Source organism: Toxotes jaculatrix, chromosome 16 (assembly GCF_017976425.1).
Source record: "Toxotes jaculatrix isolate fToxJac2 chromosome 16, fToxJac2.pri, whole genome shotgun sequence".
Classification (NCBI taxonomy): Eukaryota; Metazoa; Chordata; class Actinopteri; family Toxotidae; genus Toxotes; species Toxotes jaculatrix.
In genome coordinates, this window is record NC_054409.1 from 23,829,358 (window position 1) to 23,855,500 (window position 26,143).

The following is a 26,143-nucleotide window of genomic DNA, read 5'->3' on the forward strand; positions in this document are numbered from 1 at the left end:
AGAGGCCAACTTTATATTTGCGGCCCCATCACTGGTTTATTTCCTCAAACGTTTCTGCATTGGGGCTCGTAAAAAAAAAACACTGCAGTCTCCAACATCCGCTTCCTGCTTGGGCTTTGTGCCTGGCCTTTAAGAGCACCTTTAAAGTGAATCCTTGTCCCAGTTTTCCCAGTAATTTTGGAGTAAAGAAAAAAAACCTAGTGTCTCTGAGCTTTGCACACACATGCAGACAAATGAACACACTTGCAGTGCAGCATGCACCACCTCACTCATGTTCACTCATGTCCTAAAATGCTACGACAGGTATTGTGAAGTTTAACGAGGTGTATCTTGGAGAGGCCGGAGCGGAGGTGTCTGAGCTCCAGGATGGAGGTGGGAGCCCACAGGGCGGAGGAGGAGCAGGTGGAAGTCCTCTGTCTCTAGACCAGTACATCTGCAACGCCAGAGAGGCTCTGGGGGTGGACAACCATTACAGCAGGTAGGGCTTTTTTTTTTTTAAGTGATACAGCCAACTTTGTTAGATGACAGAGGAGAAACTTTCTCCAACCCCAGTGAAATATCTCAACATCTACATCTACAAGAGATCTACGTTTCAGTTTGTCCAACACTTAATGACCAAACGTCTGAAAACTACAAACCTAATGACGAGCGTTGTCGTCGTGAGCATGTTAGCACACTGACTTCAGCTCTCCGCCTCACGGAGAGGCAGCAGACTCTGAGTCTTATCGTTGTACATCTTCAGTCATTAAAACACAAAGGGAGGAAGATGAGAAAAGCAAGACTGAGGAGCCGCATGCTGTGTGTCTTCTGTCTTCTTTTTCTCCTGCTCTCTCCTGCCACATTTCCCCGTCCTCCGTTATCCTGCCCACAACTTCAGGCCTTGGTTGGTGCAACTGGACGACTTTGTAAATCACCACCATGTGTTGTGTCAGCAAATGTTCCCCCACACAAACTGCGTCTCAACTTTCCGTGAAAACCACAGCAGTGGAGTTACTGTAGCCAGCAGCGATTCATAGCGTCTGTCGCGTGTGTGTGTGTGTCTGAGCGTGTGTGTGTGTGTCTGAGCGTGTGTGTGTCTGTGTGTCTGTGTGTCTGTGTGTGTGTGTTAAAGCTGTGGCGAGCCTGGAGCCTCCCTCCATTTCTGTGTGCTGATTATGAATCCTGCTCATCCACAGCATGAAATGTATTTGCACATACGCATCATTAAAATGCTTTCCAACCCACCCGTAGACTTTTACTGCCCTCTAACATGTACCCAGGCAGCAGAAACTGCTGTTTTTACCACAGATCAAATCTCCCTGAGTGTGAAAAGTGCAGCCAAAGGATTCCATTAAAAGTAATGATGTTTGCTAATGGCAAATTCTGAGAGCCATCAGTCCAGGACGTAAGAGTCCTGTAATTAACTGCTGCCTGTTTTTTTCTTTTCTGTGGACAGACTCATTATTCTCTTGGTAAGGTGTCACACAGTAAACACTGGGCCGGCAATAAACTCCAGTATTAAACGTTACGTATTATCTCCTGAGAAACATCATTTCCTGCTGTAGCTCGCACCTGGTTTCTGCCTCCTGTTTTATCCTCAAATTAAAATGTTTCCAGAAGCATTTAAAGGAAGTTAATGAAACATCTGGAGTGAAATAGCACATTATAGAGGAAGAGTTAAATACATAACAATAAAATGTGCCTGTGCTTAATTCAGTACCCTCAGTGTTTTTGTAACTACACTCTTTCTTGGTCTGGTATGACCTGTAGCTCACGCTGGCTCGTGTTAGCAAACTGTAGGTAGGTGTTAATAAAGTGTGTACAGTGTTAAGTCTTATCACTGAATGCTGTGATAATGCAGCATGTTCCATCGTCTGCTGCACAGAGTTTGCTCCAGCAGTGAGACCGAGAGCGAAGCCGGAGATCTGTTAGAGCAACAGTTCGAGGAGCTGAACAACAAACTCACCTCAGCCACCGACCCCACAGGCTACCTCCGCATGGTGTCCAGGAACAACCTCTTCAACAGGTCTGACTTTCAGTTCAGAATCCAGTCAGTTCCAGTTTGGTTCAGACTGAAATATCTGTGGTGTTTAGTTGAATCTCTCAACAACATTCCGATGGATTGTCATGAAGTTTAGTGCATTTAATCACTTAATTAAACCCATAACTTGATTTTCTCATCGTCATCAGATCAGAATTTGTCTACAGCTTTGGTTTATGAATCTGTATCTGTCGTGTGTGTGTCGATGGCTTCAACAGAAGCTGTCAGAGCATGACCAGCCTGTACAGTGCCACAGTTTCTCCAGTGAAAGACAGCTTATCCTCTCCTCCCTGCCGGCCGAGTAACATCAGCAAACCTCCTCTGCGGGCCCTTTACGACTTACTCATAGCACCAATGGAAGGGGTATGAACAGAAACGTGTGCTGGGAAATTTTATTTATTATTTTTTGTGCTTTTTTTTAAACATAACCTTTGTCCTCTTCTCTCTCCAGGGCCTGATGCACAGTAGTGGACCCGTGGGCAGACACAGACAGCTGGTGCTAGTGTTGGAGGGAGAATTGTACCTGATCCCATTCGCCTTGCTCAAAGGCAGCTCCTCTAATGAGTACCTGTATGAAAGGTTCAGTCTCATTTCTGTACCTTCCTTAGCCAGTCTGGGAGCAACAATCAAGGTTGGTAAATCATTTATATTCATTTCATATTTAAAGAAAATACTCTTGTATATCTTGTATTTGTGTTATATTTGTTTTTTAAACTAAAGAAAATCTCTGTTACATGTAACAAATATCTGACCTGAATCCGTCTTCAACCCACAGCCTCATCCTCGCCGTGGCGGTCCCTTACTCTGCACAGATGGAGGTTCAGTCGCCGCAGTGGTTGGAGCTCCTCGCCTGCCCCCCAGTGTGATGGACCGCTGGTTGTGGGGGCCCTTACCTTCAGCCCAAGATGAAGCTCTTTGGCTGGGGGAGCAGCTTGGGTGTCACCCCCTTACCGGAGCGAATGCCACGAAGGAGCGTGTGCTCGCAGCTCTGAGTCAGGCAGAGTGCGTTCACTTTGCCACTCACATATCTTGGAAGCTCACCGCTTTGGTCCTCGCCCCCAGCCAAGAGCACGCCGGAGTGGAGGGGGCGGGAAGTCGACCCAAGGAGAAGTCACCGTGCGGGGCATCGACCTCAGGCGAGACTGTGGATCAGGATGGAAAGGTCAAAGGTTTGTTTTCAAAGAGCCACAGCAGCCCAGATGAAACAAGCGAGGATGGAGACAGTGTGTGCGAAGTGGAGAGTGTGTGTGACAGTCCAGCGCTTCAAGACTTCCTCCTCACTGCTGCGGACATACTGGGCCTGTGCCTGACCGTCAAATTGGTGGTTCTGAGGTAAAACTTTACACATTCACCATTTTACAAAGCCTGTTTGGTTTGAGAGATCACCTGAGTTCTGATTCCTGGTCCCCTCAGGTTGTACCCGGAGTCCAGCAGCAGGGTGACAGCGGACGGGGTGGTGGGCCTGACCCGAGCCTTCTTGGCTGCGGGTGTCCAGTGCGTGTGCGTCTCTCTGTGGCCTGTACCGATAGCCGCCTCCAAACTGTTCACACACACCTTCTACACGGCCCTGCTCAACGGGACCAAAGCCAGTGCAGCTCTGACCGAGGCCATGAAGACGCTGCAGAGCAGCAAGCACTTCTCACACCCCTCCAACTGGGCAGGTGAGCAAACAGCCCCGGACAGAAAGGTCAAAAGGACAAAAGTAGGATGTTAACGTGAGGTTAACGTGTCCCCCGGTGGCAGCTGAAATTACACCCTTGTGAGTGCAGACACCTGTGGTGGATGTTTCATCTGTGCCTCAAACCAGCGCAGAAAGTCAAGTGGATGTGAAGGTGAACTTTCCCTAAATGTTCAGTTGGTCCTGACACTGAAAATAGAGGACGTCCAAAAAGTGGAGACAGAATATGGAGCAGTACGTTCCACACCTGTCACACCTTTCTGCCTTTTTTATTCCACGTAAGGTAAAAATAATTTATAGAAGTTTTGTCTCGATCAACAGCTGGAAAACAGAAGAATTAGTTCATATTTCCACCGTTTCTTGATAATGTTCTGATCCATTTTTTTTTCCAAATCACACAATGAGCAGAGAGAAGCTCCAGCTGTGTGCAGCGTTACTTTGGATGATGTAGTGTTTAAATGTCTTTAACATACTAGTGTGTGTTTTCCTCCAGGTTACATGTTGATTGGAAATGATGTGAAGCTGAACAGCCCCATGTCGCTGGTCGGCCAGGCCCTGGCAGAGATCCTCCAGTACCCAGAGAGGGCCAGGGACGCCCTCAGAGTGCTGTTGCACTTGGTGAGACATGCACTTGCTAAGAGGTCCAGCTCTGAAATCCCCTAAATTTCATATTGTAAATAGCAGCTCCAGGCACATTGTCCCACATCAGAAAATCCTGCAGAGATGAATGAACTCCGTCTCTGTCTCTACAGGTTGAGAAGTCTTTGCAGCGCATTCAAAGTGGCCAGTGCAACCCAATGTATACATCGCAGCAAAGTGTCGAGAATAAGGTCTGAGCGCTGGTCTTTCCATCTCTTTGCCTTTAAATGTCAGCATCTGTCTGTTCTCTGCTCATGTCCATGTGCTCTCTGTCCTCTGGGTAAGGTCGGCGGGGTGCCCGGGTGGCAGGCCCTCCTGTCTGCAGTGGGTTTCCGGCTGGACTTCTCTGGTAGCGGCGCTGGTCTCCCCGCGGCGGTTTTCTTCCCCACATCGGACCCCGGGGACCGGCTGCAGCAGTGCAGCACCACTCTACAGTCTCTGCTTGGTACCACAGCTTGTCCATTATTCGAAATGTCTCTCGTGTCAGTCACACTGTTAGAATAACAACTTGTTTTGTCCCACCAGGATCTGTGTGTGAGCACCGTGCTGTGACTAGAGAATAATTGTTGTATTTTCAGTATTTTCATGATGCATGTGCTTACACGATCTGCCAGTAGAGGCGACGTACACAGCAGATTCTGTACTGATCGGATCAGACGTCCAAACTGAAAGGATCAGTACTAAAATGTTGCATGTGACCGTATTAATTGTATAAATAATAAAAATAAATTGATGATTAAGATATTTAATCTGTTCAAAGGTCTAATGAACCTCCTGTACACCTCCTCAGGTCTGACTCCTCCAGCTCTGCAGGCTCTCTGTAAACTGGTCACAGCATCTGAGGCCGGAGAGCAGCTCATTCACAAGGTACAGCCGTGATGAGCAGCGCTGTCGCCGTTACTCAGGCCACCGGTGGAATTTCCGATTTCCACCACTGGCTCGTTCCATAATATTGACATCTGAACACTGCATGTGTGTTTTTGTCCTGACTTATTGTGTTAGTGTGCATCTGACGTGGACGTGGGACGCCCTGTCCTGATCTGATCTTTATCTTTACCACCTTCAGTCAGACAGCTTTTCGCTGTTCATATCCACCTATTTAACAATTAAGTGTTGGTGACAGGGACCTGGTTACATTGCATTACTCTTTGCTAGTCATAGCCCTCCATAGCATACAGGTACCACCACATACCATCAGCATAAGCAAGTCATCATTCATGCATGGCTCTGAGTGTGCAGCGCCTCAAACTCAACGTTTACACAGGAATAAGCCACTGAAGTTCTGTTTCCTCTTTTCTCATACCCACCTCACCAAGGCGGTTAAAAGCATGGTGGGAATGGTAAGTGTCTCACGATGACATTACTGACTTTAATTCAAAGAAAGTGAAAGACTGGTCGAAGCAGTCAAAGACAAGGACAAAGATAAGGACGCTAAGCTGCTTGCTAATGTTTTATTTGAAAGATCTTTGTGATGTGGGAGCTACATCCATTTGCTCAGTAGTTCTCTGAGCAGTGGGCAATGCAGCGCCTTTAGGTTTTCAAATGTGATATTTTAAAATAGTCATAAGCAGAAAAAAACTCAACATTACAAAACTGATATTTGAATATTGAAGCATCGGAGCTTTCCTCTCTCTTTTCTCTCTCACCCTTCCTTCCAGTCATTTTATCTTCTTTCCTCTCCAAAGCTTCACCAGGTGCTGGTGCAGTTGCAGTCAGGCGACAAAGACCAAGACTTTTCACTGGCTCCCATTCAGGTGTCGATAAGCGTGCAGCTCTGGAGGCTTCCAGGCTGCCATGAGTTCCTGGCTGCGCTCGGTGAGTCATCGACAGAATCAACTAAGCTTCACTTTCATTTCCTTCTGATTTATTGTCATTAATTTACTTCATTAGTTGTGACAGTATTATTCATAACCTGCAGTTCATGTGTTGATCCATTCATCCAACATCCAAATTACTTACTTTATTAATTCATCACGAAGGCCTGTACACTGCATATTTGACTATGCTTTAAACCAGCTGCGGGACCAAAATGAATTATGAACAGTTTATTCAAACGTACAGCTGCAGACTTAATCCCTTATAAACCAAAAATCTACAACAGGTTCTTTTTTTAATAGAAAGTAGTTCATAGCATCTTAGTGTTGTAGCTGGTCTGGGCAGAGTTACTATGACCTACTTTCTGTGCTGTTTCCCAGCCTGTTTTATAAGCTCATCATATTCTTGTAAAACTTTTATCTCCAAAATAAATACTGAAGTACTTGAGTAAAAGTACTTTGTTACTTCCCTCCACGGTCTCCGTCAGGTTTTGACCTTTGTGAGGTAGGTCAGGAGGAGGTCGTGCTGAAGACTGGAAAACAGGCCAGCAGACGCACCATGCATTTTGCCCTTCAGTCCCTTCTGGCCCTGTTTGGTGAGAATAATTTATAACTTTGACTTTTCTTTTTTTCAAAACTAAATCCTGCTGAATCTTTTTCTTTATCCTGACCAAATGCTTATTTTAGACTCCACAGAGCTTCCCAAGCGACTGAGCATGGACAGCTCCTCCTCCCTGGAGTCTCTGTCGTCCTCCCAGTCAGCCTCCCAGCCTCACTCTCTGCCCCTCTCCTTCGGCTGCTACCCACCTCAGCCCTCCTTCTTGCCCCCAGTCTGCCCAGACAACCTCTCCTGCGATGCCATCTCCGTCTACAGCCTTAGCTCTCTCGCCTCCTCTCTCAGTTTCCTGTCCCGACCCGAACCCGCAGGAAGTGACATAATCAGCCAGCGCTCACACCAGCAGGAGCCGGACAAACCTCGTGGCGGGACGGGCCTCTACGGCTCACACCGTCATTCAGGCGGCCTGTTAAGAGGTCGCCTCAACAATCATGGAGCAGTAGCAGGAGAAGGGGAGGAAGAAGAGTATGAGGGGTACTCCATAATAAGCAGTGAGCCGTTAGGACGAGGAGGAAGGGACTGTGACACACTGCCACTACCTGCGGGACACAGACATGGCAGAGGCGGTGCTGGGAGAGGGTCTAACGGGGGTCATGGGTATCCTATAACGGTTTCCTCCAAGGGAAGCATCAGCACACCTACATCTCCAATAAAAGCTCCGCCGCTGCCCCTCACAGTTACATCCAGCCCCAAGCTCAGGCAGGAAATGTGAGTTCAGTGCTGTTTGTTTAGTCGTAAAGAACAAAAGAATGTGGTCCTTTCTGAAACGCAAGGTTGGACAAGTCGCTAAGAATTCTCACGTCAAAAAAAGGAACGGAAACGTCGGACAGTTTGTCCAACAGGTTCATCCAGACTGAAGTATCTCAAATGAAATCTGTAACATTCATGTTCCAGGGAGGGTGAATCCTGTTCTTTATGCTAAGCTAAGCTAACCACCTGCTAGTTGTTTTGTATTTACTGTACAGACATGAGAGTTGTAGCAACTAACTATCCACAAGAAAGCAACTAAACATATTTACATAGAAGTTTCCTTTAAACCCTTAAAATGTTGAATGTAACTTAACAGTTACAAAAACCACATATTACAGCCTGTATAGTCTCATTTGTTATTTCTGCTCCTGGTTCATTTTCACTGTAACTGGAAATTTTCCTCTTTTTTCATTTTTCCAGCTCGTCTCCTCAGAGGACCGGGAAAGGGAAGGTTAGCAGCTCTGAGTCAGACCAGTCGAGCACAGAGACAGACAGCACGGTCAAGTCTCAGGAGGAGAGGATGGGGCCTGCAGGACAAATGGATCCCCAGGAACTGGCCCAGAAGATCCTGGAGGAGACCCAGAGCCACATGCAAGCTGTGGAGAGCCTACAGAAAGCAAACATTAGAGGGAAGACACTGAAGGGACCTGAGAGGAGAGAAGAGGCACATACTGGGCAGCCATCTCTCTCTACTCCCACAACCCCAACTCTGACTCCCACTGGAGGAGCACGTGGGTTTCAGCCCTCTGAGACCAGCGCGTTCAGCAGACCCCCCAGTCGAGCAAGCCTTAAAGCTTGCTCCTCTCCTCTTTCCCTTCCTAATCATCTTTCACCCCTCTCCACTTCCGTTTCAACACCTCCTCCAACTCGGCCTAAACCGCCGTCCCGCTCCTCTTCACTCCAGAAAATCAGCTCCGGCTACAACAGCCCAGCTCATTCCTCTTCTTCTTTGTCTCTCTCTGTGAAAGAGCAGGGCTCGCCTTTCCCCACGGCTTCCCCAGATGTGCATGCGCAGGCTCAGCTCAAACTGAAATACCCTACCTCACCTTACGCCGCCCACATCTCACCTTCCCACTCTCCTGCTGACAGTGCCCCATCGCCGGCTCTTTCCTATTCCTCCACAGGATCCGTTTCAGCCTCTTCCAGCCCGGCAAACACCCCTGAACAGAACCAGTCAAAACAGGATAATAAAGTCCAGGCAATTCACAGCTTAAAAACCTTCTGGGCCAACGCCAGTCAGAGGCATGAGGTGCCCTGTCCTGCCAGTTTACTGCGAGGTGGGAGTAAAAAAATGAGTACAGTTCAGAAAGATGTTTTGGGTTTGCTGAACCTCTCGCCTAAACATGAGGCTCTCAGCAAAAACCTGGAAGGATCTGAGGGTCAGAACACTGACAACAGACCAAATGGTCACCAAAAACTGGAGGCTAAACCACCCCCACCTCCATCTTCTAATGTTCCCACAAACTCTAAAGGGGGCATCAAACTTCCCTCTGGGAACGGCTACAAGTTCCTCTCACCTGGACATTTTTTCCCGTCTTCTAAATGTTGAGAGTTTGAACATTTGCCACGCTGTTCCCAGAAGCAGTCGGCCAATCGTCTGTTTTGTTTTCTGTTCTTACAAGAACAGAGGCTGTCAGTTTGTCAGTGAAATACAACCACATTTTTAGCAATACCTGCTGAAGACAAGGACAAAAAAAAAGTATTGTTTCATACTGACAGTGGTTTTACATGGCATTACTTTTTGTGAAGGGATGTTAATGTTTTGAATGTGATGACTGTGCCTTCTTCTGGAGAGAGCTGGAAGGACAAAATGACTCTTAAGTGAAGTGTTGAGTCTCTGGCTTTAATTGTTTTTTCATGACTGACGAGAGAGCATGTGTCTCAATGCCTCCATGTACACTGAAAAAAAATGTTGACTTACAGTCTGTCGACTGAACGCCTGAGGAAAGGAGAACATTTTTTTGTCAACTTTAACATTTGCTATATTTGTGAGCTGAATTTGATCTTGATTTATTGTGTAATAATTATTGCTAAATGTCATCACCAATGCTTATTGTTGTCATTTATTTTGTAAACTGTGTTTTCCAGCCATTATTACACATTTTATAAAGACAATTAAAACAAGGATGAAGTGAAGAAAACATTTTGATATTTTTTACAGAGATTTGATGAGTGTGATTGTCAGCATGGTACCTCTTGCTGTTGAGTGTTTCATTAACTTTATAATGTTCATTTTTGCAGTGGTGCCAGATTTAGACATTTCTCAATTCTCAAGAAGCTGGCAATAAATATTAAAAATGTTCCTTTCCTTCTCTTGTTCTGACTACAGAAATACACAATGAAGCTGACAATTCTGAATGAAACAGTAAATCAAATTTAAATTAAATAAAAAATCAGTAGTAGTAATATTATCTCAATCCTGACAAAAGCTCATTTCAATCCACTGGTGAAAAGTACATTTACTGAATTAATGTTGCACAGTTTTGAGTTACTTTTACATTTGCGTTTTCTGTTTCCTTACATTTGTGCATCACTTATTCCACTGCCTTTGTTTCAGCAGCTGTAGTTATGTGATCATCCACAACATTTAAGTGCCAATTACATGTTCATGCATAGATAAGATTAAGACTAACTAGTGGTAAAGTTATCAAATAAATGTAGTGGAGTAAAAAGTATAATATTCGCCTTTGAACTTTGGTGGAGTATAAAGTATCCTCAAATGGAAATATTCAGATAGTACCTCAGATTTATACTTAAACTGAAGTATTTGAGTAAATGTATTTTCCACCACTGTAAGTAACAGTGAATAACAGGTGATCACAGCCAGCTATTCTGTTTAGATAAACAGTTATATTACACCTTTAATACAGTATGCAGATACTGCTATGAACAATGGTGTGGATTTGTCAGCCAATCAGATTTCGCCAAGGGGGCGGGACAAACTTGTTGATAATTCTATCTGGTGTCGCCTCCTAATGCGCAGGCGCAGCCCGGGTGACGAAGATGGTGCTCATCAAGGAATAGTGAGTCTGAAGTGGTTTTTAAAAATGTCTTTTGGCGCATTTAGAGTGGTATTTTCATCTGTCCGAGAGCGCGTTACTGAAGCTTAAACATGTGTGTTTCGTTTACTGCTGTCGCTCGCAGGATTTTACGTTCCCGCAGCCCGTAAAAAGCCAGCTTTGAGCAGGGTGGATCGGGACGTGCATAACGGGACACACCGGTCTTTTTTAGGCGTTGCTAGTGCGAGCTAACGTTAGCTTGAGTTGTAGCAGCAGAGGGGATAATTAGCTTCTTAATGAAAATGAGTTACATAAAAAGGCTGCACTGGTTACACGCAAATAATCTGCACATTCAGTTTGTGAACATCACTTTGATGATTGAACATATCGCCTGCTAGCCGGTTAGCGGCTTGTTATATCTGTAAAGTGCCGTAATGTAAAGCTTCGGTGAGTGACAGATTAAGGTTCTTTCTCCGTCGGATTTACCATTAATGCTAGCTGGCTAACGTTAGCTATAGCAGCCGGCTAGATGCTAGCATGACAATTTTCAGACCACGGAGCTCTTCTGTAACGCATACATCTAGCATTTACTGCTAAGTTGGAACCTAGCTGGTGGTTATATTGCATTTAACCTTAGTGTTTTCAAAGAGTTGAGCGGGAATTATCTTCTAATATTGGCCAGTAACTCATAGCAGTTGTACCCTTCAAGCTAGCGTGAGGTTATGGAAGGACTAACTACTTGGCTGTTACTTTGTTGGCGCTAGCATTAGAGAGTTAGCCCTTTAACTGGGCGGCTAAGACTAACATCAGAGTAATGCTGGCTCGGTAACACAACTAATTAAATCACTTGTATTGGGGTCGTGCGGTTTTATCCACTTTTCTTTTCTCATCAAAGCTAGCTTTTATTATGTGGCTAACCTACATCCGCTGCAGATAACGGTACCTGTTGTTAAAGTGGGCTATACCACAAAATTTGGTTTTTATACCAAGTAATACCAGAACCATGATATCAATACTGATACTGAATTATATTTATTGTTAAAAACTAACTGTACCATATAAAGAGGGAAAATACGTCGTGATTTAAGATTTAAAGGCGTTATTAACAGGCCCACACTGAATATATTTTAATTGCCCCCAAATAATTTGCCAAACACGAGGATCACATGCAACACAAAACCGTTTTCAGTGGTAAATAACAAATGTTCGTTATGTGATATGTTTAACTATGCAAATGCACAAAAGCAGTGATGCAAATACTGAATCGCCAAGAAGACGTTTCATGAGCCCGGGATTTGATCGAACATGTGATGGATCAGTTTTTCTTGATATATTTGCTGTTGTCACCAGTATCGATATTCAAAACGAGGCTTGTTCAAAACTACTTAAATCACAGGGTAGGTAGAGGGAGCAACGTTTCTATCAGAGATAAAGGTGTTGTCATTTGCATATCATAATTTTGCCTCACACTGTGGAACAACATATTAACTCCCTTGCTCATGTTGATCACTTTTTCTAATCTGGAACCTGGGTGAAAGTGTATTGGTCTTTCTTATAGCCTATCTTGAAGCTGTCATAAAGAGAACAGTCTGTTCACCATCAGCGTTGCCAGTTTCATTTTCTTGCTGCACCTGAATACAAGTGAAAGCATCAGGGAGAGAGCTCTTGTCATACTACCATGGTTATCTGTGTGGTTGTGTTATTAGTGATGCCTCACTAGGATTTCGTCGGCCATAAACTGAGCAGTCTATGACCCTCTTCACTATGAAAAGCCTTGCAGGAAGTAACAACGTGGGGAAGTTTTAATGTTTGTTTTTGTTTTACTGGCAGATGTTGATTCCAGTTCATGGTGATTTTTATCCTGTTCAGGATCTTTGAGCCACTGTCAGACAATGTCTGCTTGTGACCACAAATTCAGCACCAAATGAAATGTGATTATTCGTCCGGTCCTCTCCTAAAAATCCTTTATATACATTAACATTACAACACAATTTTAAAACGTACATTTTGTGACATAGAGTTGTTTCAAATTCTGTAAATACAGTATGTGCACATGGCAACCTGCTTAACTTACAAACCCGTACTGTAAATTCACCAGTTACATAATAATGTAAGAGAGAGTTGTTATCACTGTTGTGAAATTCAGCTTTGCTCCTGATGGACACAGACACATTATGCTGTACGTTTGTTGTCAGTTGGTTTTGTAGTTCTGTTGGTCACAGCAAAGAGAAATGAATCAGAATTCAAACCTTTCTAAAGGCTGATTACCTCCTCGGTGTTCAAGCATCCTTTCACCTGTGTGGCAGGTGTCTGTGATGTCTGTACACTAGAGCTTACATGCCTAAAAGTAAAGGTTACCCTGGACTACAAGACCACTTGAGCTGTGACTGGTCTGACTGGTCAGCCTGTGCCAGCTCATTAACTGTTTTTCCTTTTATAATCCAACAAGACAGAGTTTCCAGTGCAGACCTCCCCTCTGCTGCCACTGTTACTGCTCAGTCTCACAAAGTCTGTGTCCGTGAGTGTAAACAGTTTATTTGGGTATATAATGAACGCGTGACACTGAATACTAATGCTGGCCACTACTCACTGGCCGCACTGTGTTGTGCATCTCTATCCTTGAAGGTTTGAAACAGTTGACACAATCCTCTTTTTTTAGCACAACATAATCAATTTCTTAACAGTGAATAATCAATAACTGATTAAATATTAACATCCCCCCCTTTTTTTTTAATAACTCTAACCCTACCAGTAAAGTAAAGCTGATGCTACAGTGCTATTGGAAAGCACCTACAAACTACAGTGAATATCTCAGGAAAAGCAGGTGTATTACCGGTGGTTTCACTGATTAATTTCTCATCTCGCGCTGACATATGCTCATCAGGGAAACGAACAGGTGTGCAAACTTCAGTTGGAGTGAAACCGCTCGGCTCTTCACGGCACAGGATTAAAACCCCCGTGGCGTAGCGTGGTCACTGTGATTGGTGCGTTTCAAAATCTCATGCAGTGGATGCTTTTGTACATTTTGCCAGAGCCAACATGTTAATTTCTCTCTGTTACAAAAGCTGCAGTGTACACCACTGTGAGCCAAAGCCACAAACACGGCGCTCGGCCTTTGTTTTTCCAGTTGTGCTACATTGTTCCTCCGGTTACATGACTGTCAGAGCCAAAATCTGGTTTGTTTTTGAAAACGTTATGTGTCATGACAGGTTATGTATAAATTATTAAGGTTTTTTTTATGTAGAACACACGGTATGTCTTGTAGCGTTTAAAGAAAAATGAAAGTCGTTGAATGGCATCTGTTAGCTGGGAGATGCAGATGTTGAGGATTTTTGTTGTTTGCTGTTTTCATTATTCATTAATCTGCCAGTTATTTTCTCAGTTGATGGAGTAATTGGTTTGTTGGCTGGTGGTACAGTTAACAAGACATAACGGTTCTCATCATTACGATTTTTACAGCATAGTCTCTCTTTCTCTTGTTATTCTCTTGGCTATAGATGAATTGTATGAAGCTTTTCAAGTTGTCGACATTGTCGATCTAGTGTGTGAAGGACTTTCTGCCCTGAGCTGAGTGTTTCAGGCTCCAGTGTTTCAGCTTCATCTATCAGTTTATGTTTAGGTTTAGGGTGGGGTGCTGAGTCTGCCAATCTCAGCAGAGGGTTTGTGGGGATTGTTAGAGGAGGAGGTGCTGCTGCCTGAGAGGGCAGGAAGAAAGTCCCTTTTTCTGTGTACCTGTGTGGTACACAGAAAAAGTTTGTTATTATCACCCATAATCAGGGCCCTGGTTAAACTGCTGTTTGAGCTGTTACAGCTATTGCAGTGTGTGTCATGGTGTTTTTTTTTTTTATCGACTCCTTTGCATCAGTTCATATTTTTATTTTCATTGTTAGTATGTCTTAGTCTTGCTGTAAATACAGAGCCAGTCTCAGTGTCTTACTTCAGTTGTTGTCCTCAGTATTGGGGAATTATTTCTTCTTTAGTATTGTTGTACAGCTTCAAACATATGCTGTCTCCAGAAAAATGACTTCTTTACACTTTCCTTAGCATTTCGAACATTACTTCAGTATTTCCCACCTGTATTTTCACTGATGAGTTACCAAAGGTTCTAACTTTCTCTCTCTCTCCATCTCCTTCCCCACCTCTCCCTTGTTTTCCCTCTCTCAGCCGTGTAGTGTTGCCGGTCTCTGTGGAAGAGGTGAGTATCATTACCTCCATACGCTCTTAAATATTACATGATGAGTCATTTTAGCAAATTCTTTGAATCCAGTCTTTTGAGCCTTCTCAGTATGTTGGAATGGACATAGCTGTGTAATTATTTTCTCCTATGCACAGAATGCTCATCCAGTCGGGCTTTAGTCAGGGGCTAAGACAAAATAGCCTTTGTTATGGAGCACTGGTATTTGTGTGACAGGCTGGTGGTGGTGTTTGCGGAGGGAACTGGACTGGGGTGTGGACTCGGCCTTTAAAACTGCCTCAGTCTCTGTGACATCTTGCTCTGAAAAGCATTTTTTTTGTGCTCAGTTTCTTGAGGAAGTGCAGACTGTTTAGCCTCAAAATAGAGCATTTACAACTGTTGGTTCAGTTTTCATGGGAGCACAGACTGTACTGTCCAGTGACGGCATACGCTGGCCCAAATTCACAGGCTTCTCTGCTTGGGAAAAAACATGGGGGCTGGCAGGAAGAGCAGTCAGATTTCACAAAGGGAAAAAAGCATTTTCAACATGAAAATGAAGGATTTTCTGTAGGATGATGCCAGTTTAATGTTCCCGCAGTGACATGCTGTCATGTGTCACTGTATGCTCATCAGGCCTTTTGACAGTTAACCAGGATGTGTCTCCTATAGACATGGATGCAGCTTCTCTGAGGTCAGCCGTAGGTTCATGGAGGGATGATTTGAGTTTATAGCTCACTCACTAACTTCCACTTAAGAGCTGAATTTAGTTGTTATTTCTGTATTTTCAAAAAGAGGTCTGAGCTTTTTGAAGAGAGTCTAATACAATCTATGAATTTTCTGTACAGCAGCTAGCGACAGTTAGCGGCACTGCAGTCAGAGAGCACCTGCACTGGCCTCAGTCTTTGCCTGTTCTAGCGAATGATCACAGGGTTTGTCACAGTAGTTGTGGCTGTGTGTTCAGTGTGTGTCTTCTCTCTCTCTGTTCCCATTTTTCACAGTATCAAGTCGGGCAGCTGTACTCTGTGGCCGAGGCCAGCAAGAATGAGACCGGAGGAGGAGAAGGCATTGAGGTGCTGAAGAACGAACCCTATGAGAAGGATGGCGAGAAGGGACAATACACACATAAAATATACCATCTAAAGAGGCAAGTCCACAGAATCGGAGGTCCTCCATGAGAGACAATGTTTGTACTTCTGTCTAACCTCCAGAAAAATCATTAAGTAGCCCTGAGTGTACTTTAGGGCTGCAGCTAATGATTATTTTCACAAACCGTTAATCTGAAGAATGTTTTTCTCAATTAGTTGATTATTCATTGTGTCTATAAAATGATGGGAAATATTTAAAAATGCCCATTTTCATCTTCCGATGAAAATGGGCAACTGATGGCAACGGAGAGTCCGGTGAACATCTACAGCCTCAGTGTTCATCACAGAATTGAGGCAACAGCTTTGAGACAACCATAAATAGCAGCTTTGCAAAGGTGGTACTTAGAAATATTTATTATTTAAAGCTACCTACGGTACAAATCAGGCATTTATTGCATTGTTATGATCTTTGGTCAACTCCCAACCAGGTAACCTAAGTAAGTACGGCTCCTAAAACCTGGAACGCTTGGCAATAGAAAGAGCAACATGATCTGAGCTTTCGCCTCCATCTGTTTGTTTGGATCTCAGGAAAGTGTTAACGGACAGTGTCAGTTACCAGCTGTTACCTCTGATGGTAGAGCTGTATGGGCTCCGTCTGAGGGGAGACATTAGGTGTGGTGGCTGCTCTGCATGGTTGTGTAACAGCCCAAATAAGCAACCGTACAAACTCTGTGCCTTCAATCGATCATCTCTGTATTTGTGATGATAACATCTCCAAAACAAATTCAGGACTCGTGTCGCGCGTCTCATCCCTGAAATAATTTGAGGCCTTCCCCCGTCAGAGGTCTGATATGCCAACTGCACAGGCAGAATATGTACGTAGGAGCAGGGGGAGGCCTGAGGCTGTTCTGGAGACAGGGGGGGATCCTACTCCTCATCAGGTGTTTCCTCTTATTCTGTCCAACACTATATTGCATCACAGGTTCTTTGATCTTGCAGGAAATAGGTGTTGATGTGTTTTTGGGCAAGAGCTTTAGGCCTTTTAATCCAGTGCTGCCGGCAACATAAAGCACAATTCATTACCGGTAGAAGTGATAAAAGATTTTAAATTGTGATCTTAAATCCTAAACCAGACAAGACAAAATGGTGTGTTTGAAGCTTGAAGTGCGCAGTCCGCTCCGGACCTGTGGATGTTTAGCTTCTGATGAGAGGATCGTGGGCCTGATTGTCTGACTTTTCTCTCTCTCCCTGCAGTAAAGTCCCAGGGTACGTGAAGATGATTGCACCAGAGGGAGCATTAGTTTTTCATGAAAAGGCTTGGAATGCCTACCCATACTGTCGCACCAGTAAGTTCATGCTTGCATGATGAACATGAAAGGTCACCGTTGCATGATATTTCAAAGTGTTTAGATGACAAATGTGATCTTGGCTTTTGATACTGATGCTTTTTCTTTTGTCTCTGTTTTTTTTCCTCCTTCCTCTGCAGTTGTGACGGTGAGTTTGTCAAACCTTTTAACTTTTTTTTTTTTTTTTTTTTTTATGGCCTGGTCGCACCAGAAACTCAAACGGCAAAATTCATCCGTTCATATTTGTGAATTTCAGGAGTGCTCTCAAAGCTTATTTCAGTTCTCTACATACTGGGCCATTTCCTGGCCGCAGCGTTTCAGGATTGTACATTACTTCAGTCCATAAAGAAATACTGAAGGGGGAGAAAAAGCTCTCCGAGGAGCGCTAACGGCACAGGTTCACACAGTTTATTCCAGAGACGTATTTGTCCCATCGAGTCCTGTAACATTTTGCAAATCGTTCCTCTTGTGTGGAGCAGTTAATGCTCCCACAGAGGAGGTTAAACGAAAGTGGATGCTGCAGCGCAGCTAATAAGCTATGATAGCTTTCTCCATCTTGGAGTCTCGGGGCCACAGCTGGTCAATGGTGCCAACGCACATCAGAGTTCAACAAACGGGAATCGGACACTACATTACTGCTGATCGCAGCAGATCTTTTAAAATAAATTGACTTTTGTCTTAATATTGTGCAGTTTCAGATGCAGCCTGTAGGTTGAGGCAGTGTAGGACCAGTTTGGGGGGTTTTGTTTTTTGTTTTTCTGTCTTCCGAAGGTTTCTCTCACAGCCTGATATTGCTGCACTCTATCTGCCAGCTAACTACTGTTGCTGGGGTTAAAAATAGATCCAAGCTGAGCAGTGCAGCATCACCAGTGTTGTTTCAGTCTAAATGTCTGATTGGTTAATTGGCTTTAGCTGTGGGGTTTAAGTACATCTCTTAGAACCCTCCATTCATGGTGTTCTCTGCACGGTTTGTCCTTGCTCAGATCAGTTGTACCACCTGAGTGGTGGTGTGAACTGAACGTTTGTGAAATGTGTGTTTTTCTCCTGCTTTTCAGAATGAGTACATGAAGGACGACTTTATGATAAAGATCGAGACGTGGCACAAACCTGACATGGGAACAGTAGAAAATGTAAGTGAGCAGAAGACACGATGTGTTTAGAGGGCTACTCCAGAGATATAATAATAATTATAATATAATATTGAACTGCAGCAGCGGCCGGTGTCATGTGGGGAACAGATTTTTAAAAATGGTCCAAATCAAAGCAACAGAGGCTGCGAGCTCCTGATTCTTAGACACCAGCATGAGTCATGCACCTGAATCACTGGATCCCACATTTTCCATAATGCAACATGAGAGCGTTTTTCATTGCACCTGCCCTGCCTGATAAACACTCTCATACGATCATACAGCCACGTTTTTTATAGCAATCTAAACAGCTGTGTGGTTTGAATTTAATCTCATATGATTTACAGTCACCACAGGTTTGAACAAGCCAACATGATCCTTCACATTAAAGGTTTAATCGTTTGTCTTTCTCTGTGCCACAGGTCCACGACCTGGACGAGCAGACGTGGAGGACCGTGGAGGTGGTTCCCATAGATATTGCAAACAAAGAGGAAGTGGCCACGGGGGTGAGTCTTTAAATTCTTTCAGCAACCACTGGAGATCTGAACATGCAAAGTGAGTGGATCAGTTGTGATTATCATACCAGAGGTGACCTGAGCTCACGGCCTGATGAGCAGGTGTTTGTAACGGACACCTGGGATTTACAGCAGGATGTCTCCACCCTGAGGAGGAGTGTGAGCATACAGGTGAACCCACAGTGTCAAAGACTGACCAGTACAAAATACTTCAGTCCCAGTAAGAAGCCTGAAGTTGGTGGAAGTGTGTGAAGTCGAGGACTGAAAGCAGCCTGAGCTGACCCGAGGTCGTTATGATCATCGGTTGGCTGCTTGATCCCGTGTATTTTCTGTGTCCCTGACTGATTCAGTGTTTGTTGCGTGTGCAGGTCAAAGGTCAAAGTGTTTCATATCTAATAACACAGACAGCTGTGTCCCTGTGTCAGACCTGAACGGATGCCGTCACCATCCGACGTTTATCCGTTGACACTGAATCAGTGGATGACTCCGTCTCTGACACAGCGGAGCGTTCCCAGCTTTCCAGCTGTGAATCTGAAAATGTGCCTGCATCCCATTAAATTCCCCATTACTGCTGTCACAGTGCCCCAGCAGCTGCTCTGTTATTCAGTGCAGCAGCTGGAGAACCTTTTTCTTTTCAGAATCTTTTTATTTATCTTTTACATGACATTATTCTTCTTATTATTATTATTATCTTCTGTGTCTTTGCTGTTCATCTTAAAACTGAGCTTTGCCACACTGGAAATAACGTGAGAGTTCATTTGCTTTGGCAACATTTGATTTATGTCTGACACTGTGGGTTAAATAGCACAAGACCACCAATAAATAAATGCCACGGTTGTCTTTTAGAACCACTTATTAGCCCAATGGGGGCATCTGTCAGTCTGTAATGCCTAAACTGTCAAGTTGCCAGTGGTTTAAAATTCTAAAAGGAGGCATTAAGCCATTTTCATCAAGGTGGGTCACAGTTGTCCCAGCGTTTCTTACTCTAGCTCCTGTACAATAATGACTTAAGTGGATCAGTGTTGAGGCCAAGGCTTAATCTGAATGTCCATCTGCTCCAGGTATGCACCGCTCTTTCCCCACAGACCTGAAGGATTAAAACAGCACAGCGAGCCGTGAGCTCGGGGGATGGGATTTGGGGGTTGGGGGTTGCAGTAAAGATGCCGCCTTGCGGTTGCTGATTCTTCAGTGTTTCGGAGCAGGAGTGTGAACACTTGCTGGAAGGGTGAAGTCTGACTAAACAGCTTCAGTATGAGTGAGTCAGCACTGACGAGTCTAAACTTGTTCTCTTTAAAGTACACATGGAGAAAGTGGATTCAGGAGATGAGTCCGGTGGCTGATGTTTATCTGTCTCACACTGAGAACACAATAAAATGAGCTAATAAAACAACCCTGTGGGACAGGACGTTTTTCATATGATCCAGGTGGGGCTCGGGCTCAGTCTGCTTCTTGCTGCGTGTAAACGTTTTGTTGCCCTTTGTTTTCTTTTAGGACTATAAACCAGAGGAAGATCCTGCTCTTTTCCACTCTGCCAAGACGGGCAGAGGACCTCTAGGCCCTGAATGGAAGGTACCTCCCATAGCAACAGAAAGCAGAGCTGCACTAATGCCGAGGACGCTGTGATGTTCAGTGTCCCTCCCTCTCGAACCTTACTGACTTGTGTTTTCTCTGTTGTCCTTCAAAGAATGAGCTGAAGACAGACTGTCCTTACATGTGTGCATACAAACTCGTGACTGTCAAGTTCAGATGGTGGGGTCTGCAGACCAAAGTGGAGAATTTCATCCACAGGGTAAATCACAGTATCTGTTCTTCATGTTGCACTTTGATGGTTTTTAATGAGCTGAAGTTCGACGAGTCAGGTTTTTTCTAACGTGAACTTTGACCTCGTGTGTTGTCATTAGCAGCTTGGTGGTGATTTCCAGTGCCAGTGTTAGGTGTTGTTTCTGATTCGCACAGCAGAGGGAGACGTGGCTCTGAGAAACATCTCACTGTTACTTCACTGAAACCCCTGCACCTGTTAAACTGAGCAAAGCATAGTTTAGGTTAGAGAAGTTTAGGTTATCTCAGATGAATAGCATTTTAAGTCTCCAACATGCATCTGTGTGTTTTCAGAACACTGTCACTGTCTCACAGTACTAATGTGGTCCATCAGTGACTGGTCTCTGAACCCTTATTGGCTTCTGCAGAATAGAAGTTGTTTTACTTTGGTTTTGATTCCTTTTCTTCTTTCCGCAGCAAGAAAAGCGTATTTTCACCAACTTCCACCGCCAGCTGTTCTGCTGGATTGACAAATGGGTGGGTTTGACCATGGAGGACATCAGGCGGATGGAAGAGGAGACTCAGAAGGAGCTTGAGGAGGTGAGTCCACCCACTGAACACACAGCTATGCTCTCACACTTACACAGGACTGTTTCTGCCTCATGCGGCGACTTGAATTCAAGGCAGAAATGAATGATGAAATGTAGCAAAGGAGCTTCCACATGAATAAAGCTGTTTGTTGTGAATGATGAATTATAGTGGTTCAAATGATCCTTGGTTTGTTTTGACCGGACTGCTGGAGACGGCACAACATGCTAAACTTACCTGAATTAACCCTTTTTACTCCTGAATTTCACATTAGATGCGTCAGAAGGGAGATGTGCGAGGAACCTCTGCAACAGACGAGTAGAGGCCCGTCACTGTAGGTCAAACACTAGAGGCAGGCTGAGTAAGTCTCCACAAAGGAACGTTGGTGGGGCTGCATGGCTCATTCTCCACCATCTTCACAAAATCATCCTCTTCCTCTCTTAACGTTTGCAGCTGAGCGGCTGCTGTCTAACCTGTTTGTTTTCAGCTCTTCTGCTGTGTTCCCTCTTTCCTTTTTAATTTCCTTTCTTTTCCACCCATGGGCTCTGTTCTTCAGCCAGTCTAACACGAACACGACGTTCTCTTGAACAACAACAGCGTGTTAGCATTTAGCTGAAAGCACCTCTGTGCCTAAGTATAGCCTCACAGAGCTGCTTGCTTGTGTGGGATACACCATAAAAAGCCTTGTTCATGAACCAGCTGACTGTTGTCCACTCGTGCTGGTTTGGACTCATGGACGACATCTTTAAATGTATTCAATTTAAAATAAAAATACTGAAGTAGATTTTAAATCAGCTTTAAGGAATTAAATAAACTGTGTGTGAATTCATAAACTAACAAGTCAAGCTAACTTAGCTGTCCATGCACAGAGAACGAGGCCATGGTCTGTAGCGTCTGAGTCCCTTTCCTCCCGCCTGCTCTGTTCATACACACTCGTTTGTCCTTCTCACTCACGTTAACCGTCTGTTTCAGCTCCTTCACTCATCTCCAGCGCTTCTCTCTGTGCTTCCACTTCGTTTTGATCCTGGGTGTAAAGATAACAGCTCATGTTTTCCTTTTGGATTTTGGAAGTGAACTGATTTCCCTGCATGTGCATGGCCTATAGCATAACAGATTTAAACATCTCTGTTTTTTATATTGTCTTTTTTTTTTTCTTTCACCAAACTGAACACAAAACTTCTTTCTCTCGTCCGTCAGCTGCGTAAAACAGGTCCGATTCGAGGCACCAGTGCTGCTCATGAGCAGTGAGGCAAATCAACCAAACCCTGTCATGATGACGTCATCCGAGACACGTCCACCACGATGAGGAAGTGGCCCTGACGTCGCCTCTTCTCTTCCTGTCTCACATGATTCATTGGGGGGTTTGACAAGATTGGTTAACAGTACTGTACAGATCCTACCCCGATCACAAGCCTCCTGTTCACCCAGAAAACAAAAAAAAACATGGTTTTGCATACATATAAAAAGAAAAAAAAAACTCTTTGCACAGAACGTAAATTGCCTGATATGTAATTGTTAGTTGATTATTACAATGGGCTTTGTTTTTATTCAGGTGTGTAAACCGTGACTCAGAAAGTCAAGCCTTTTAAATTAATTAGAATGTTGTTTTTAGGTAAACAGATTCCCACGAAAATTGGTATGAGATGACTTTAGCAGGTATTGGACCATTTACCTCCCTACCCTCCCTTGTATTATAACTGTCTGTCTCTACTTTAGTCCCCGTCCCCCGTCCCCCCAGTATTGTCTATATTCTTGTCCTGGTAAACTTTGTCTAGATCTCCTCTCCCCTGTGTTCCACTGTCCCCCTCTGTCTGGCAGTTGTTGGGAATACTGGTGTCCCCGTTTTTTCTTTCTTTTTGTAGTTTTCATTTTTCAGGCTCATCCATGCCTGTTTATGGTTCAGATCCAATGTAATGCTCATGCATGAGAGATAATTCTTTGCTATTGTTTTCCCCTCACATGCACACGCGTCCCACATTTCGACACCCCCTCCCCGTCCCCTCCGTCACAAGTGCATGTGGACAACAGCAACTCCTCAGTAAACTGTCATTGCATGTGTATAGTCGCTGCAGTGCAGCTTCGCTCAAGTGGATTGTTTGTGTTGATTAGAGAGAGGGTTAGCGCCCTCTAGGAGAGTCTGTACAATACACCTGTGTGTTAGTGTGTGCATTTGTGTGCTTGTTTGTGTTATCAACTGCCTTAGGACTGTCACTCTTGGGACTGAGATGGAGAAGGTTCAGCTTAATATCAAGGCTTCTGAGTGACTCGCTGCACACAGCCGTGCTCTCACTCCACAACCAGCCTGCTGAACTTTGCCTCATGCTGTCGCTGCATGTCCTTTCTCCTTGGCTAGGGCTTTAACTGGAGGGCTAACCCTCCACAGAAGCTTTTCTTTTTTCTTTTTTAAACTGAAACAAATGAGGATGAGAGTCTGTGCGTTGCCGCGTGCATGAATCGAGGTGGGGTGGGTTTTTTTTTTTATATCTTTCCCAAACTACCGTTTCCTCTCTCGACTGACAGAGCTAATGGGTCCAGGCAGATCTGCGAAGTTTGTTGCAGCTGTGGATTTACAAGCATTCTGGGTGTATAGTTTTTATTTTTTATTTCATCATCATGTATACTGATTTTTAAGCTTTTCATCTACCTTAACTTACAAGTAAGTATGAAGTCAGTCCGAACTTTTCTTGACTGGTTAAAGATGAAACTGCTTTAGCAAAGGTTAAGTAAATAAATCTGACTCTTACGGTTTAGATCAGTGTTGGGTGATCTAGTACGAGCCTTGATCTAAAAACAGGTGGTGTCTTTATCCTCCTCTTTCATGCATCACTACTTTTTTTTTTTTTTTTTTGTGGCTGCATCGACTTGAGGCTGTAGCCGTTTTATCACAGCGTGAACTGAGTTTAACCGTCTTTATTTTTGATCTTGTGCGGATCCTGTTTGGGCTCTAGGTAAAATACTTTGTGACGTTTTCTATGATCATGAGCGTAGCTTTAGTGCAGTTTGACAGCTGTGATGAAGACTTTGTTTCTTGGATCAGGTATGAGTGTCTCCAAAACTCCTAGGTTTTGTTGTAACCTATCTGTGTGTGGTCTATGTTGGACAGATTAAAAGAGAGTTATAAGTGTACTTCTAAATAGAAATGGACAAACTGTACATACAAACACTGACTTGAATGGGATATTCACAGCTACTAGGCGTTGTCAGGTCTATCATTCAATACTGTACTGCTAAAAGAAACTTTAAGGAAGTTATTGTTATCGGAGCAGGTAGTGTCAGCTCTGTGGACAGTGTGCTGTGTGTGTGTGCGTGAAGTGGAGCAAACTGTCCACACGTTGTTGCTCATACCATGGTTTAACTGTACCTCATCCATGCTTACGAATGTACAGCTAGGACATAGATGTGTGGAACGATGCGGGACGTTTCTGAGCTGCAGGAACACTGACGTGCTTCACACCTGCACAGGCATGACGTGGGCCCATTATATCATCAACACATGACGGACAAGTGGATTTACTAAAACTAGATTCGATCTGCATGCTCAACACTTTTTGTATAATTTCACCTTTTCCCTTTTTTTTTCTCTCTCTCACTCGACTATTCTCCGTTTATGTTTGATCAGTACATCAGTGCTTTTGAGAAGCTCTTGAACTGCATCAGATGAGAAGGGAAATCCTTTTAAAGGGCGGCTTCTCCTCAGAATCAAACTGGATTCAGCTCGACCTCAGACTTACCGACGAGGAGTGAAAAGCCTGACCGAGTTTGATGATGACGGGAGTCGCCCTGTAGATTCGTACAGGCTGTGTGATGTACAGTTTTGTAGCATTACCAGTGATGCCAGCCAGGGTATGACTGTGAGGGGAGGGATAGAAACCGAGGGAACAGATGGAGTCCAAAATACTGTTTTCTTTATTGTAATCATGAATAAGCACTTGCAAAATCTACTGTTTTTTTTTTTTCTTTTATGTTTTCTTTTTTGTTTTTGAAAGACAAAGATTCACAATGTACTCAATTTTCTCTTTTCTGATAAGGCAAAATTCAGGGGAATTAGTAGTGAATGTAAAACAATTAGTTCCTTTTTTTTTTTCTTTTTCACAGCTTTCAGGCTGTGACAGAAGGTCTAGACAATGGAACATAACAGAATATCTAATAAATTTGAACAAATAAGAGAATCAATGTGCTGTTTCCTGTTTTCTGTGTGAGGAATGTGTGTCTCAGGGTGAGTTTAATCTCTTCCAGACAGAAAATATTAAATATTTTTCCTAAAGCTAAAATAAGAACCATATTCCTGGTTGCAACATTGGAGGTGGAGGCTGAAGTTACAGCCTGTTGAGCCTTTTATTAATTACACAGTCTATTTAGCATCTAACATCATTATGTTGTTATTCTGATCATACATTTTTATATTTATTCATCAAATTATTTTTAAACATGCAGCATGTACAGGTTTTCAGTTCCTCGTCTGAATGCACCCTTTTAACAGAAAGGGATTTTTTTTAAACATCATTAATGACCCTTTATTTCTTAGATAAACACCACGAATCATATCTAATACCTGTTTCGAACTGAAATCAAGTGTGGAAATCTTTGTTCTGGGGGTGGGATGTGCATTTGCATTTGGCTTATCTTTATTTCCCTGTTTTCACAGTAATGTGTGTATATGTGAAGAATTAAAAAAAAAGGCTTGATACAAGAAATTCTTAATTTTATATAGTATTTTAATAAACAGACATGAACGATTCAGTTTTCTTGAGATTAACTTCACGGCTCAATTCACCAGCACAAACCACATCCTCCAAAATTAACAGATAAACATTTTTGTTTTAATCACTGTTGTTTTGTTTTTCACGCTGCCTTTAAACACCCTCAGCTGCCACTAAAAGGTGGAAAGGTGCTATACGAATACAACTGACCTGACCATTAATAACCTAAAGATGCAATAACATATAATAGTGGAACTGTTACAGATGTCACCAGGTACATTTCCCTGGTTATGCTCATATATTTTTTACTTAACTTTACTTAAGTTGACAGTAA

At 43.7% G+C, this 26,143-nt stretch overlaps 2 protein-coding genes across 3 annotated transcripts in view; both read left to right on the forward strand.

Annotated features, from left to right (window-relative positions):
* ttc28 (tetratricopeptide repeat domain 28) overlaps positions 1-9,794 on the forward strand; it is a 74,781-nt gene extending 64,987 nt beyond the window's left edge. The window contains exons 21-34 of the mRNA XM_041059207.1: positions 304-478; positions 1,865-2,005; positions 2,239-2,383; positions 2,472-2,651; positions 2,796-3,352; positions 3,434-3,681; positions 4,192-4,316; positions 4,451-4,528; positions 4,623-4,782; positions 5,128-5,204; positions 6,023-6,152; positions 6,640-6,747; positions 6,839-7,475; positions 7,938-9,794. Of these exons, the coding sequence (XP_040915141.1) occupies positions 304-478; positions 1,865-2,005; positions 2,239-2,383; positions 2,472-2,651; positions 2,796-3,352; positions 3,434-3,681; positions 4,192-4,316; positions 4,451-4,528; positions 4,623-4,782; positions 5,128-5,204; positions 6,023-6,152; positions 6,640-6,747; positions 6,839-7,475; positions 7,938-9,066 (3,890 nt within the window). The 3' untranslated portion in view covers positions 9,067-9,794. The remainder of the gene's footprint in view (positions 1-303; positions 479-1,864; positions 2,006-2,238; positions 2,384-2,471; positions 2,652-2,795; positions 3,353-3,433; positions 3,682-4,191; positions 4,317-4,450; positions 4,529-4,622; positions 4,783-5,127; positions 5,205-6,022; positions 6,153-6,639; positions 6,748-6,838; positions 7,476-7,937) is intronic.
* Positions 9,795-10,501: 707 nt separating this feature from the next.
* pitpnb (phosphatidylinositol transfer protein, beta) lies at positions 10,502-25,275 on the forward strand. Of its 2 annotated transcripts, none has more exons than XM_041059056.1 (12): positions 10,502-10,540; positions 14,681-14,711; positions 15,689-15,834; positions 17,030-17,121; positions 17,262-17,269; positions 18,177-18,251; positions 18,671-18,754; positions 20,255-20,332; positions 20,448-20,552; positions 20,999-21,121; positions 21,384-21,470; positions 22,307-25,275. In XM_041059056.1, exons 1-11 carry the CDS (start codon positions 10,521-10,523, stop codon positions 21,429-21,431), a joined length of 810 nt encoding a protein of 269 aa, XP_040914990.1. In that variant the 5' UTR covers positions 10,502-10,520; the 3' UTR covers positions 21,432-21,470; positions 22,307-25,275. The 2 variants fall into 2 exon arrangements, with proteins under 2 accessions (XP_040914990.1, XP_040914991.1); XM_041059057.1 differs by having other exon boundaries at positions 21,384-21,443.
* Positions 25,276-26,143: the final 868 nt, after the last annotated feature.

Excerpts from the sequence above, each read along its gene's own strand:
- pitpnb (XM_041059056.1), top strand. The coding sequence starts at position 10,521 with ATGGTGCTCATCAAGGAATA. Across the intron at positions 15,835-17,029 it reads AAAATATACCATCTAAAGAG|TAAAGTCCCAGGGTACGTGA; the intron begins GCAAGTCCACAG and ends CTCTCCCTGCAG. Across the intron at positions 18,252-18,670 it reads ACATGGGAACAGTAGAAAAT|GTCCACGACCTGGACGAGCA; the intron begins GTAAGTGAGCAG and ends TCTGTGCCACAG.